Genomic DNA, 12,517 nt, shown 5'->3' with positions numbered 1-12,517 from the left:
TAGAATTTTAGAATTTCATTAAGTTGTCCGGAAAGTAATCGATATTTTTGAACATATTTTCGGAAGAAGTTTATCCATTCGGAAAATCTTTTCAGTAATTAATATATATTCCATTATGGTCCATCACACCCTGCCAACGTTTTGGTAGATGCTCAATGTCTCTCGCCAAGAACGCTGGTGGCTGCTGCTCGAAGAAGACATCCATATACGATTTTAGGTCCGATCTTCTATCGAAGTTCTTGCCATGTTAACCATTCTGAAGCGAGCTCAGTAAATAAAATTCTGTTAGAGCGAGGTCTGGACTATATGATGAGTAACCGAGTATTTTGATATCTAAATCCTGAATTTTTTGACGGGTGGCCAAAGTCGTGTGCAGGTGCGCATTATCGCGAAGCAAAACAAATGTGTCCGCTTCTAGCGTAGAGCACGATACGCATTGAATACTTTTTACAGTTGGTGACAGTACTTCTCCGTTGTAACGGTCGCACAATTGGGAGAAATCTCTCAGAAGATCACACGTCGAAATTCCACCAAATGATCAACATCTCCCTTTTTTCACGAATTTCCCTTTTGTGATTGATTCCTGGAGTTTGGCAAACCTTGACCTACTGACGCTTTCGGTTTTCTTTAACCTACAGACACCCTTTATAGTTTCACAAGATAATGGATCCCACCGAATGTTCGTTTACGAGTGAGCGAAGACCAACTCCAGTCACAACTAGTTTTAACCTGGAATCACTGAAATGGTGTGGCACCAGTTGACCATAATTTTCTCTGTGTCCGGACTTCGACAATCATGAAATGTTATTATAGTAGGTAGACCGAGAGTAGAAGCCACTTCACGAACAGTGAGTCTCGGCTCAGCTTCCAGCCCTTTCTGGATATGGGCATCGAAACTTGAAAATGGGTTGGTTTGCCTTCAAGTGAATAATTGCCGTTCCAAAGGCGATTGAGCCGAAGTCGCAATACAGTATACTAAAGTGGCTTGTCACCAACTACGGAGCATGTTTTTCGATAAGCAGCGACAACGGATTCTCCTTGGAGAAACCCGAAAAAAAGACAGCCTCAAACATCATAGGTTTTGATGGTGAGGCTCTCGGCCATGGACTGAGATTTTTTGAAACAAACTGACAATTTTCATTGAGCATGAGTTGACGATTGTCAAAACAAAAAAAAAGAAAACGAAAATCGATCGGTAAGAATGTATAAAATTTTTGCTTAAAAAATATCGATTACTTTCCGGACAACCTAATAGAATTTTAGAATTTTAGAATTTTAGAATTTTAGAATCTCAGAATCTCAGAATCTCAGAATCTCAGAATCTCAGAATCTCAGAATCTCAAAATCTCAGAATCTCAAAATCTCAGAATCTCAGAATTTCAGAAATCTTAAATTTCAGCACTTCAAATGTTCAGGATTTCAAATTTTTATAATATCAAACTTTCAGAATTTTAGTATTTTAGAAAAAATTGACATTTGCAAAAATATGGAGGGTTTCCACATTTTGAAATTTGAAACACAAAAAAGTTCAAAAAGTTAGAAGCAATTTTTTGCTTCAATGTTGAATCGGAAATTGGTTAAATTATGTAATCAAAGCAGAAAATCAACATTTACTACTTCTTCTATTTCCCCTATACTATTAATCTCTATATATGACTTTGCTTAATCCGTTCCGAAATTTCCCTGTCTCTTCTTCTCTCCGGCCATTTCTTCGTCTCCGAAATATATTTCCCCAATGTTTTCTTTTTTCCATTCACAAAAACCAGGAGACCGGATCCGAAATGTCTCACTTGTCCGGACATTTTTCCTTCTTCTATTTATCAGATAGTTTTCGAAATTTCGGCGATAGAAAATTCCCTTTTTTGTTGGTTTTTTATTGTATTGGGAAATTTAGAAGATGGTGATGATGGCTACTTGAAAATAATACGGAACATGTTCCTCTTGAAATATGTGTGAAGATTTAGAACATTTTGTTTCTTGTGAAATGTAATTTTTTCGGACAAAATGTTCTCTCATTTTCATAGGAAATTTTGTTTTATTGTTCATTATTTTTTAATTTTGTGAATCATTTAGAGGATTTTTGATCTAGTTTAAAAGAAAGCAAAACCTATAAAAAACCCGTAGAAAAAAAAATCAAAAATGAAGTAAAACTTTAAAAATTGTTCAGAGTCAAAATCCAGTTATTTTTGTTCTTGAAAATTGCAAAAAATCGGTCTTTCTACCGAAAAACACTGTTAACTTTGACCCAATTTATCTCAATTCCCGTAAAAATATCAGAAAGTTGTCAACTGATAAAATGTTTATTATAACATCAACAATATTTTGTTAGTTGATTACATTTTGATATCTCTCTCGGGAACCTAGATAAATTTGGTCAAAGACAATGACCTCTACACATCATAAATCATTTTATGAAAAGTGAGTTGATTCATACAGTTAGGGATTGAAAATTGTCCCCAAAAGAAACATATGTGTCAAGTTTCCCTAGCAGTTTCATCCGCTCATTTCCTTTTCTCCCGCCGATCCGTCAGTTGCCTAATACGGTCTCTCTTGTTGTTTGGAGACCACCCCTCCAATTCCTTTTCCCTATTTAGTCTCTCTCCTAAAAGTCAATAAAACGAGACACGCTATATAGTCATTGACTCGGTTTTTATGTGCCAAATACTCATTAATTTCATGATTTGGGCTCTTATCAGTTTAAATTTTTAGTCATTTTGCCAAAAGAAAGTTGTTTGTCCCCTCTTTTTCAAATCAACATTTTGTCATCTTCTCTGGATTATCAAAAAAATTGAAGTTCTCCAGAGCATTTCCCGCCCACTTTGTCCTAATGTTTAGGGGTTACTGTAAGTGATATCAAAAAGTAGTTCATTGACAAAATATTTTTGAAATTATGACGAGCATTTTATCAGTTGATTACTTTTTGGTATCTCTTACAGAAAACGAGATAAATAGACTCAAAGTTGAGATGCCCAGCCGAGTCTGCGGCAGATAGATCTCTTCAATTTGACAAAATTTATCTTGCTTCTTAGAAAAGTAATCAAAAATTTTCAAAAAACAAAATATTGCTTATGAAATGATAAACATTTTGTCAGTTAATCACTTTTTTGATATCACTTACAGTAACCGAGATAAATGGTCTTGTTGATAGTGCCTTTTGGTAGAAGGATCATTTTTGATTCAAAACATTTTTTTTCAATAATTTCCTACGTTCTAAGGAATGACAAATCCATTATAAATTATAATCTCCTCATACCCGAGTAAACTAATAGTCACCGAACAAATATTTTCTACACTTTTCCTTCTTCTTCTTGTTATCTTTTTCCTCCATTTTTCACTCTTCTCTCGCCTCTCCTAAATTTTTTTCCATTTCTGTACATACTACAACACAAAAACCACGCCTTTTTTAAACACCGAAACTTTTTTTTCGCCTCTTTTTCGGCGAAAAATGCTCTTTCCTCATAATCCTACTATACTCACTATCAATCCCCTTTTCTCCGAAAAAGAACAGAATTATTTTTTTTTCGGAAAATGGAAAAACTAAAATTTAGGTCAAGGACCAGAAATGAGAATTGCCAAAAATGGAAAAAAAATTCAAGTAGGAGGAGGGTATTATATTTGAAATTTCAAAAGGAAAATAATGAGTCATTGGGACAATTTCTTGTTTGCTTTTTGTCTCCTTTTTTGGCATTTTTTCCTTTTTTTCGGTTTATAAAAGGAGAAGGAGATTTTGAAATTTCGTGTGCTGCAAAAGTCATAGAATAAATTGGCTGATAAATTTTACTTAGTTGATGATTCAATTGAGATTTTTTGAAATTTCTAAACTTTGAAAAAAATTAACATTAAATTGAATTTTCCAAACTTTCAATTTTGAATTTTTAGCTCTTCAACGGATTATCATCAATATTCTGAAACTGAAATTAAGAAAAAGTTTTTTTTTAAAGAAATTCTAATTATTTCATATTATTCCATACTAAATTTTCACAAAAATCGAAAATTAGTTTAAAACATCTTTTTGAATTTACTCTTTTTTTTCTGCAAGTACATTTTAGTGAATTTATAATAAAACCAACCTGTAATACAAAAACTCCATAAAATGAAAATTAGGTTTTACATTTTATGAAATGGAAGGTTCTTGATTTGAAAAATCCTTTTCAAATTATATACTTGATATTTTCTCATGGTCCTGAAATCACAATTTTCAGTTCAAAATGTAATTTCGTCTTTGAAAAAAAAGTATAGAGACACTTTAAAAGTTGAACGTTCCCCTAAAAAATTAGTTTGAAAATTATAGTTTTAAGACTATTAACTTTGACTGAATTTATCTCGCTTTCTGTAAAAGATATTGAACTATTTTCAACTAATTAAATGTTACTGGTATTATGATAAACATTTCATTAGTTGGCCACTTTTTGATATCTCGAACAGGAGCCGATATATATTCGGTCAAAGCTGTGTGGTACAAAACCTGTCATTGATGAACTCCAATAGCGTCTATTTGACCAAATTTATCTCTCTTCCTAGAAAAGAGATCAAAAAATAGTTCACTAACAAAATATTTTTCATATTATGATAAACATTTTATTCGTAGATTACTTTTGGATATCTCTGACAAGAACTGAGATAAATTGGGTCAACGTTGGGAGGCCCTCCTATTACTGTGTTGCCATGTTTGAAGCAATTTCGAAGGAAAAAAAATTGGAAATTCAAAATCTCAAAATGTCCACATTAAATAGAAAATTAGACTCAACCAATAGTCTAAAAATGTACCCGAAATTTTATTTCAGAGAATTTTTTCTAGAATTATCAGTTACCAATTTTCCGATCTTCCAAAATTTTCAATTTGCAATCTTCTCCTGAAACCTTGAGCTCCTTTTTCTAGGCTAACAAGGTCTAGACCACAGACTTTACATCTCCAAATGAAGATTTCGAAAAGTTTAGATCAAAATTCAAGACTCTTGACCACACTATCCCAGACTAGACATCTCTAAATAAGATATCGCCACGTGGAGAGAGTAGTGATAGTTCAAAAATATTTGCTTAGCTTGAGACCCCTCTTCAAAACTGATACTACGATGGGCGAGAAAATGTGTGGTGCGCGGGTATTCTTGCCTTGTGCTCACAGACCGTATGTTTTCCGTTTGCTCCCAAACTGTTTTTCTCTGCCTCTCTAACACTCTCTCCAATTCACGCACTCGGAGTTTTGCCTCCTGGCGCCATAGTGTGACGCGTCGTAGAATTAATGAGGCTGTTCTTGGAAGAAGATGGAGAGAGGGAGAGAGAGTGACCGGTTGAAAACCAAGTCTCTGCGTCTCTCATGGCTACCATACTCTCTCGCTTCTTGCGTTCGGAAATGAGGCGGGTTCGGGTTACCCCCCGAGGGAGCGAGAAGCCTAGAAAGTGGGCGGAGTCTGGGGGATGCCTGCGTCTCCTTGGGGACAACACTATCTAGTGGGAAACCGGGAGGAGATGGTGAGAAGAATGGCAGTTTTCGCCACCACCATCCTAACAGAGAGTGGAATAACGGGAGTTTTTGATCTTGTGAATTTTGGTTTTTTGGGGGTTACTGTACCTGCACATCTAACCAGATGCTACCAGAAATATTCAGGTACAGTAACATTCAAAAGTAGGATTGATCTTTTAAAATTTGACATTTCTCAGCTTTCGAAATACTAGGAAGCACTTTTTTTGAATTTCGAAATTCTGTGCTCTGACTCTTGGAGCCCGATTTCATTATTCTTGAAGGGGCGGAGTCTGAGAAGTTTTTTTTTCCTTTTTCGCTTTTTTCACTTCTTGAAAATTTTCTGAAATCTGAATGGATAGATTTCATAAATGTTTTAATCCAAAGACTTTATTTTAAATTCATAGGAGCTAAATTTGCATTTTCCACACCTTTATCTTCGACCTATTTTATCTTGGTTACTGTAAGGGATATCAAAAAGTGTCAATTAATAAAATATTTGTCATATTATGATAAATATTTTATTAGTTTACCACTTTCTGATATCTCTCACAAAAAATCAGATGTATGGGCTCAAAGTTTTTGGAACTTTTTTCTGAGAAATTTCGGAGCCTTCCCTTCCAAGTTTCTCTTTTTTTTTCACATTCCTATATATTTTTCCTTTTAAAATGGTCTTCAATTTTGAATATATGTTTTGAAAATATAGCATTATTTTCCTCTTCCTTTTTTTCTTGAATTTTTTTCAATCTGAAAATTTTTCCAGCCATCCAAAAATGTCATATGGCGGACACGACCCGAAAGGGTACGGAGTCGAAGACTTGGTTCTTTTATCGACGATTGATTTGAAAAGTGTGGTCCAGAATTTGCAAATCAGGTGAGCAATTTTTTTTTGTTTAAGAAATTCGGCTCAAAAAAACCATAAAAATATTATATTTCGAATTTTCCAGATGATAATAGCCAACTTTGGGCTAATAAAGAATAGATCCAAAATTTTTCAATTTGTTTGAAAATTTCAGTGTATACTAAACAAAAATAGAGCTTTACTTTTGTAATTGACAACTTTTTTGTAGCTTTTTTAGTTTTTGAGATGTGCGTCTTTAAAAATCCTCTCCCCTCTTTCTTCCTTGAATTGTTGCGATCTTCATTTTCAAAGGCGCGTATCTCAAAGCCTTAAAAGGCTACAAAAAAATGTCAATTACAAAAATGAAGCTCTATTTTTGTTTAGTATATTCTGAAATTTTCAGGCAAATAGGAAAATTCGGAAATTGATTTTTAGGACTCCAAAAAAAGACTATTTCCCACTGAAAAGTGCAAAAATATAACTTAAGAAAAAAAGATTCCTCTTGTCCTTTCAGTAATTCCCATAATCTTTGAACCCTTCCTACTTCCGTTGTTATCCCCTCTCTCTTGACCTTCTCATTCGTCACGCCATCTGTTTCCGTCCCTTCCGATGACGTGGCATCATTAATAGGTTCCTCGATTTCGTTCGTCCCTTGGGCGCCATCCCTCTTTTTCTTCCTCCCTCCGTCCCCTAATGAATAAATCAGTGTTTTCTTTGAAAATTTATTTGAAAAGTCGACTTCTTTGCATCTATTTTTCTTTACTAGCAAAAGAAGAAACGGTCATATACCACCCCAACTGCGCTTTATACAGCCGGATAATGGGGGCGTAGAAGTAGCGGATATTGTATGTTGGAAAGAGGAGAAAGCTTGTCTTTGAAAGTTGAAACTTAGTGGAGATCTTTGAACAAGAAAATCATTAGAAAGTTTTGAGAACTTGTTGTCCAATCGTCCAGTTTGAAATGAGCACCAATATGTCTCCATCACCTGAAATATAAATTTTTCTCGAGAACCAATAAAGATTTTCAAAAAGTGTCAATTACAAAAATGTAGAGCATAAAATTTCATACATTTCATTAGTTGACAGGTTTTTGATACCTGTTATGGTTAGAGAGATAGACGCAGAGAAAGAAAGGAAGCCTGAAATAGAGGGGTAGCTAGCTTTAAGGCGCATAGCTCTAAAGCTAAGAGAGCTATCAAAAAACTGTCAACTAGAAAAATGTAACTTATAAAAATTTACATATTGATAACTATCGATTTTTGATAAAAATAGTACGCATTGAGAGAGACGCGGAGAAGTAGTGGACATCGTGTATCTAAAGCTGCAACTTTTCAAAGAGTTTCAAACTATTGAAAATTGTATGACATGCATTTTAATAACCCATTTAATTGTCAAACAACTACTTCCTGAAAATTTCAAGGACTTAAAAAAATTTCCTGTGTTGAGTCACTCAAAAATTCATAAAATTCATAAGGAATGAGAAAATTGTGCCGTTCCAAGAAATTGGAAATTTTTTACATTTTTTCGATAGTAATGGCCAAAATTTTTTTATTGAATTAAACATTTGGAGAGACGAACTAAAAAGGCACAAAAAAGGAAAAAAGGCACGAAAAAGGAAAAGAACAATTTTCAGAAAAATTTTAGCCACTCCCATAATTGCACTTTTCAAGCTTAAATATCTTGATTACCGTAAAAGATATCAAAATTTTGTAAACTATGTAGAAAAATGTAGATGATATCATGAAAAAAATTTTATTAGTTAACAAATTTTTGGTATATCTTATAAGAGCCGAAATAATTGAGCTCAAAGTTGGTGTGCCGTTCAATTAGGGTAAAACACATTCAATCTTTGACCACCCAGACAGAAAACCATTAGAGCTCTCCCTTTCTTTCTCTCTCTCTCTCTCTTTCTCTCTCTCTCTCTCGCCCCTCATCATCACCATAAAAGCATCACGTCACTTTTAGTGTGTCCGAACATCTGCTCACGCATCATTAGTCCAGTTATCCCTGGACACCCCAAAAAGGGGATCCCAGAAAAGAGACATTTCCCTCCTCTCTTCTCTTTCTCGGCACCCGAAATTTGACAAATCGACTCATCAAAACCCCTCTCTCAAACATGTTCGCGGGACCCGACCCGCCGCTTCTAATTCAATTCTGAGAGGACGCTTTTGGAGCTTCAACATTTCGAAATGTGTGAGAAAGAGAAAGAGAGAGCACAGAGATATCGGATTTCGAAATTTCGAAAACTAGGGAAATTATATGAGACATAGAAATTTCGAAATATGGGAAAACAAAAACTACATTTAGGCGCCCTAAAAGCGCCAAAAGCACAAAGATGGGGCCTCCGGACAAACAAACCTACTTACAGATTCCAAAAAGGGCGTATTTATACGTATATCGGAGAGGTATTGGTGGCAGTGAATCCATACAGACAACTCGGCATCTATGAAAAGAATACGGTGGACCAGTATAAGGTGAGTTATGGACATCTGGATGCACAGATTCCAAGACAAAGCTCGTGTTATCATCTCTGGGCATTTTGAATGGAAAGAGGTGCCGTAAAACCTGTTCAATTTTAATCCAATTTATCTCGGTTACTGTAGAAGATATAGAAAATAGCAAACTGATAAAATGTTACTGATGTTATGATAAGCATTAATTACTTTTCCATATCTCTTTTAGGAGCCGAGATAAATAAGACCAAAGTGAAGAGCGCTTCTCTGACAATTTGAGTTTGAGGTGGCGCCAAGCATAACATCCACATAACATCCAGCATAACATCCACTCTCGGTTCCTGTAAGAGATATCAAAAATCGGTCAACTGAAAAAATATTTCTGATATTATGATAAAAATTGAGTCTGTTGATTGTTTTTTGAAATCTGTTACAGAGACCAAGATAGGTAGAATTTATGTTAGGAAGCTCAAATATTACAGATTTTCTATCTGAAAAGCTTACGGTATCTAGAAAAATAAAAATAAAAATTTCAGGACACAAAAACAATTTTTACAGGGTCGCGAGATTTACGAGCGTGCCCCTCACGTCTTCGCCATCGCCGACGCCGCATACAGATCCATGAAGCGATTCGGCCGCGACTCGTGCATCGTCATCTCCGGAGAATCGGGAGCCGGAAAAACGGAAACCAGCAAGATCATAATGAAATATCTCGCCGCAATTACAAACGTCAGACAGCAAGGAGAAATTGAGCGAGTTAAGAATGTCTTATTGCGCTCGAATTGTATTCTGGAGGCGTTTGGATGTGCGAAAACGAATCGAAATGACAATTCGTCAAGATTCGGAAAATACATGCACATTAATTTTGACTACGATGGTGATCCGGTCGGAGGAAACATCTCGAATTATTTGTTGGAGAAGGTAGAAGTTGAATTTTGGTTGGTGAATCTAAATGTATAGTTTGTAGTCCCGAGTAGTCCGTCAGCAAGAAGGCGAACGAAATTTCCACGTCTTCTACCAACTGGTCAATGGAGGAGATGATGGATTGCTCAGACAGTTTGGAGTAGCGAAGGATGCTAAACAGTACTATTTCTTGAATCAGGGAAAATCTCATAAGGTATGTGGGTCAGTTGGTCCGGATGTCTGGCAAATCAAAAAATTCCAGGTTGCTTCTATCAATGACTCCAGAGACTTTGCCGAAGTTCAAACTGCCCTCCGATCGATTCACACTTTTGACAAGCAGGATGTGGAAAGTGTAAGTATTCATAAAGTGTGGCCTAATTTCTAGGCCATCACGTCGAAATGACCTAAAAATCACACCAGATGAAAAGAAGACCAATTTTAGGCCACCACAAAGACCTAGGAAACACACCATGCCGTGTTGACTTGGTGGCCTAATTTTTGCAAATTGGTTTTTCTAGGCCACCATCATTTTTTGACCTAGAAATGGCTTGCATGGCCCTGGTGTGTTTTCTGGGTGATTTTAACATGGTGGCCTAACTTTTTAAAGATGAGTTTTCTAGGCCACCACACCTAGGAAACCGGTGGTCTAGAAAACTCAGGTTGCAAAAGTTAGGCCGCCGCGTTAAAATGACCTAGAAAGATAGCAGATAAGTATGAGACGTATTTCAGGCCAAAAAAAGTGGTGGTCTAGATAATCCAACTTGCCGAAGTTAGACCACCACGTTACAATGACATAGAAAACCCATCAGGGGCATATTAGACCGTTTCTAGGCCATTTTAAAATGACAGCCTAGATAACCCAAATTGAAAAGGTCAGGCAACCACCAAAAATTCTAGAACAGTTTCAAAAAAGGATACACTGAACATATATAAGCCAAAAATTTCAGATGTGGTCCGTGATTGCTGGCCTAATCCATCTGGGCAACGTGAAGTTTATCGATGGAGACAACTCGTCTGGAGCTGTCCATATCTCTGAAAAAGCCGCTCTGCAGAATGCAGCACGATGCCTGAATGTGACTCCAGATGAGCTTTCGAAAAGTTTATCCTCCCAAGTTGTGGCCGCCCATGGAGATATTGTCAAGAAGCAGCATGATGTGAATGCTGCGTACTATACTAGAGATGCGTTGGCAAAAGTGGGTGAAAAAAAGACATCTGGAAACACAGACAGACAGTTTTAGGCTCTCTACGAACGCCTTTTCTCCTGGGTTGTGTCAAAGATCAACGAGGCGATCAGCGTTCAGAACAACTCCTGCTACAGCAAATCTCATGTGATTGGAGTCCTCGATATTTATGGTTTTGAGATCTTTGGAACTAATAGGTAATACTTTTTGGTCCCTGTCCCTTTAAAATTCAAAGAATTTTTAGTTTCGAGCAATTATGCATCAACTATTGCAATGAGAAATTGCAACAATTGTTTATCGAATTGGTGTTGAAGCAGGAGCAAGAAGAGTACGAACGAGAGGGAATTAAATGGGTCAAAATTGATTATTTCAATAATAAGGTAATTAGAGGAAGGAAGTGGTGAGGGTAATTATGTAAAGTGGACGTGAGTAATGAAATAGCTTATTGGTAGAGTGGTGGTCTACAAACGTTGAGCTCCATTATCTCAGTTCCTATAGAAGATATCAAAAATTTGTCAACTGATAAAATATTTGTGATTTTATGATAAATAATTTATCAAATAAAAATTTATAAATATTTTTGAAGAAACCGAGATAATTGAGCTCGAATTGCACTCATAGGGGTAGGCTGCATAGATCTTAAGATTGCCTCTCTGTTGCGTCTCTAGCTCTCTACCGAGTTGACCTACTAAAAATGATAAAATAACAAATTGTCCAAAGTTTTATAGGCCACATTTTTTAATGGACAACTTTTTGTTAGCTAAATTGGTTATTGAGTTTTACGCGGTTTACGGTAGCTGTCTAATGGAGCGCGCTAAATTCAGGACGACTGTCTACGTCTCTAGTTCTCTAACTGCTAAATGGCTCCATCAAAAAAATTTGCAACCTAAGAAACTTAAAAAATTCAATTTTCAGATCATCTGTGACCTCGTAGAAGTCCCTCGAACAGGAATCTTATCCATCCTTGACGAAGCATGTGCCAGTATTGGAAACGTCACAGACAAAGTGTTCCTTGGAGAGTTGGACAAAAAACTGAAGACCCATCAACACTATACCAGTAGAAACCTGAAACAAAGTGACAAATCCATGGGATTCGAGGAGTTCCGAATCACTCATTATGCTGGTGACGTCACGTATTCGGTGATGGGATTCATGGATAAGAACAAGGATACTTTGTTCCAAGATTTGAAGAGATTACTGTATCATAGGTGGGTATAGGTGTAAACCGAAGAGGCTGGTGTCTCATTTTAAGCATTTTCAAATTTCGAAATTTCAGCAAAAATCGTCTGATCAAAAGCTTGTTCCCTGACGGCTCAAAATCCATGGCCGAGGTTAACCGTCGTCCTCCAACGGCTGGATTCCTGTTTAAGAATTCTATGAGTGATCTTGTAAAACAATTAGCCCAGAAGGAGCCACACTACATCAGATGTATCAAACCAAACGAGGAGAAGAGCTCGAATATTTTCGATTTGGAAAGAGTGGAGCATCAGGTCCGCTACCTGGGTCTCCTGGAAAACGTGAGGGTTCGACGTGCCGGATTTGCCCATCGCATGCCCTATGATCGATTTGTCAATCGGTACAAGCTAATCTGCCCTCAGACTTGGCCAAATCCACGACGCGGACAACGGCTTCCAGATTCTTGTATGCAGATTTTGGAGTCTGCCGGGTTGGCACAAGATTGT

At 36.4% G+C, this 12,517-nt stretch overlaps 1 protein-coding gene across 1 annotated transcript; it reads left to right on the top strand.

Moving 5' to 3' along the window:
* Window positions 1-6,231: 6,231 nt before the first annotated feature.
* On the top strand, window positions 6,232-12,053 carry Cbr-hum-5 (the record flags this gene model as incomplete). The annotated part of the gene is made up of 9 exons (XM_045244446.1): window positions 6,232-6,332; window positions 8,667-8,772; window positions 9,310-9,672; window positions 9,719-9,868; window positions 9,917-10,006; window positions 10,602-10,847; window positions 10,893-11,032; window positions 11,080-11,215; window positions 11,727-12,053. 9 exons carry the CDS (start codon window positions 6,232-6,234, stop codon window positions 12,051-12,053), a joined length of 1,659 nt encoding a protein of 552 aa, XP_045096971.1.
* Window positions 12,054-12,517: the final 464 nt, after the last annotated feature.

The sequence above is a fragment of the Caenorhabditis briggsae genome, assembly GCF_000004555.2.
Source record: "Caenorhabditis briggsae complete genome, chrIII, whole genome shotgun sequence".
Classification (NCBI taxonomy): Eukaryota; Metazoa; Nematoda; class Chromadorea; order Rhabditida; family Rhabditidae; genus Caenorhabditis; species Caenorhabditis briggsae.
The sequence above is the reverse complement of the archived record's forward strand: the minus strand, read 5'-3'. Positions and strand labels throughout refer to the sequence as shown.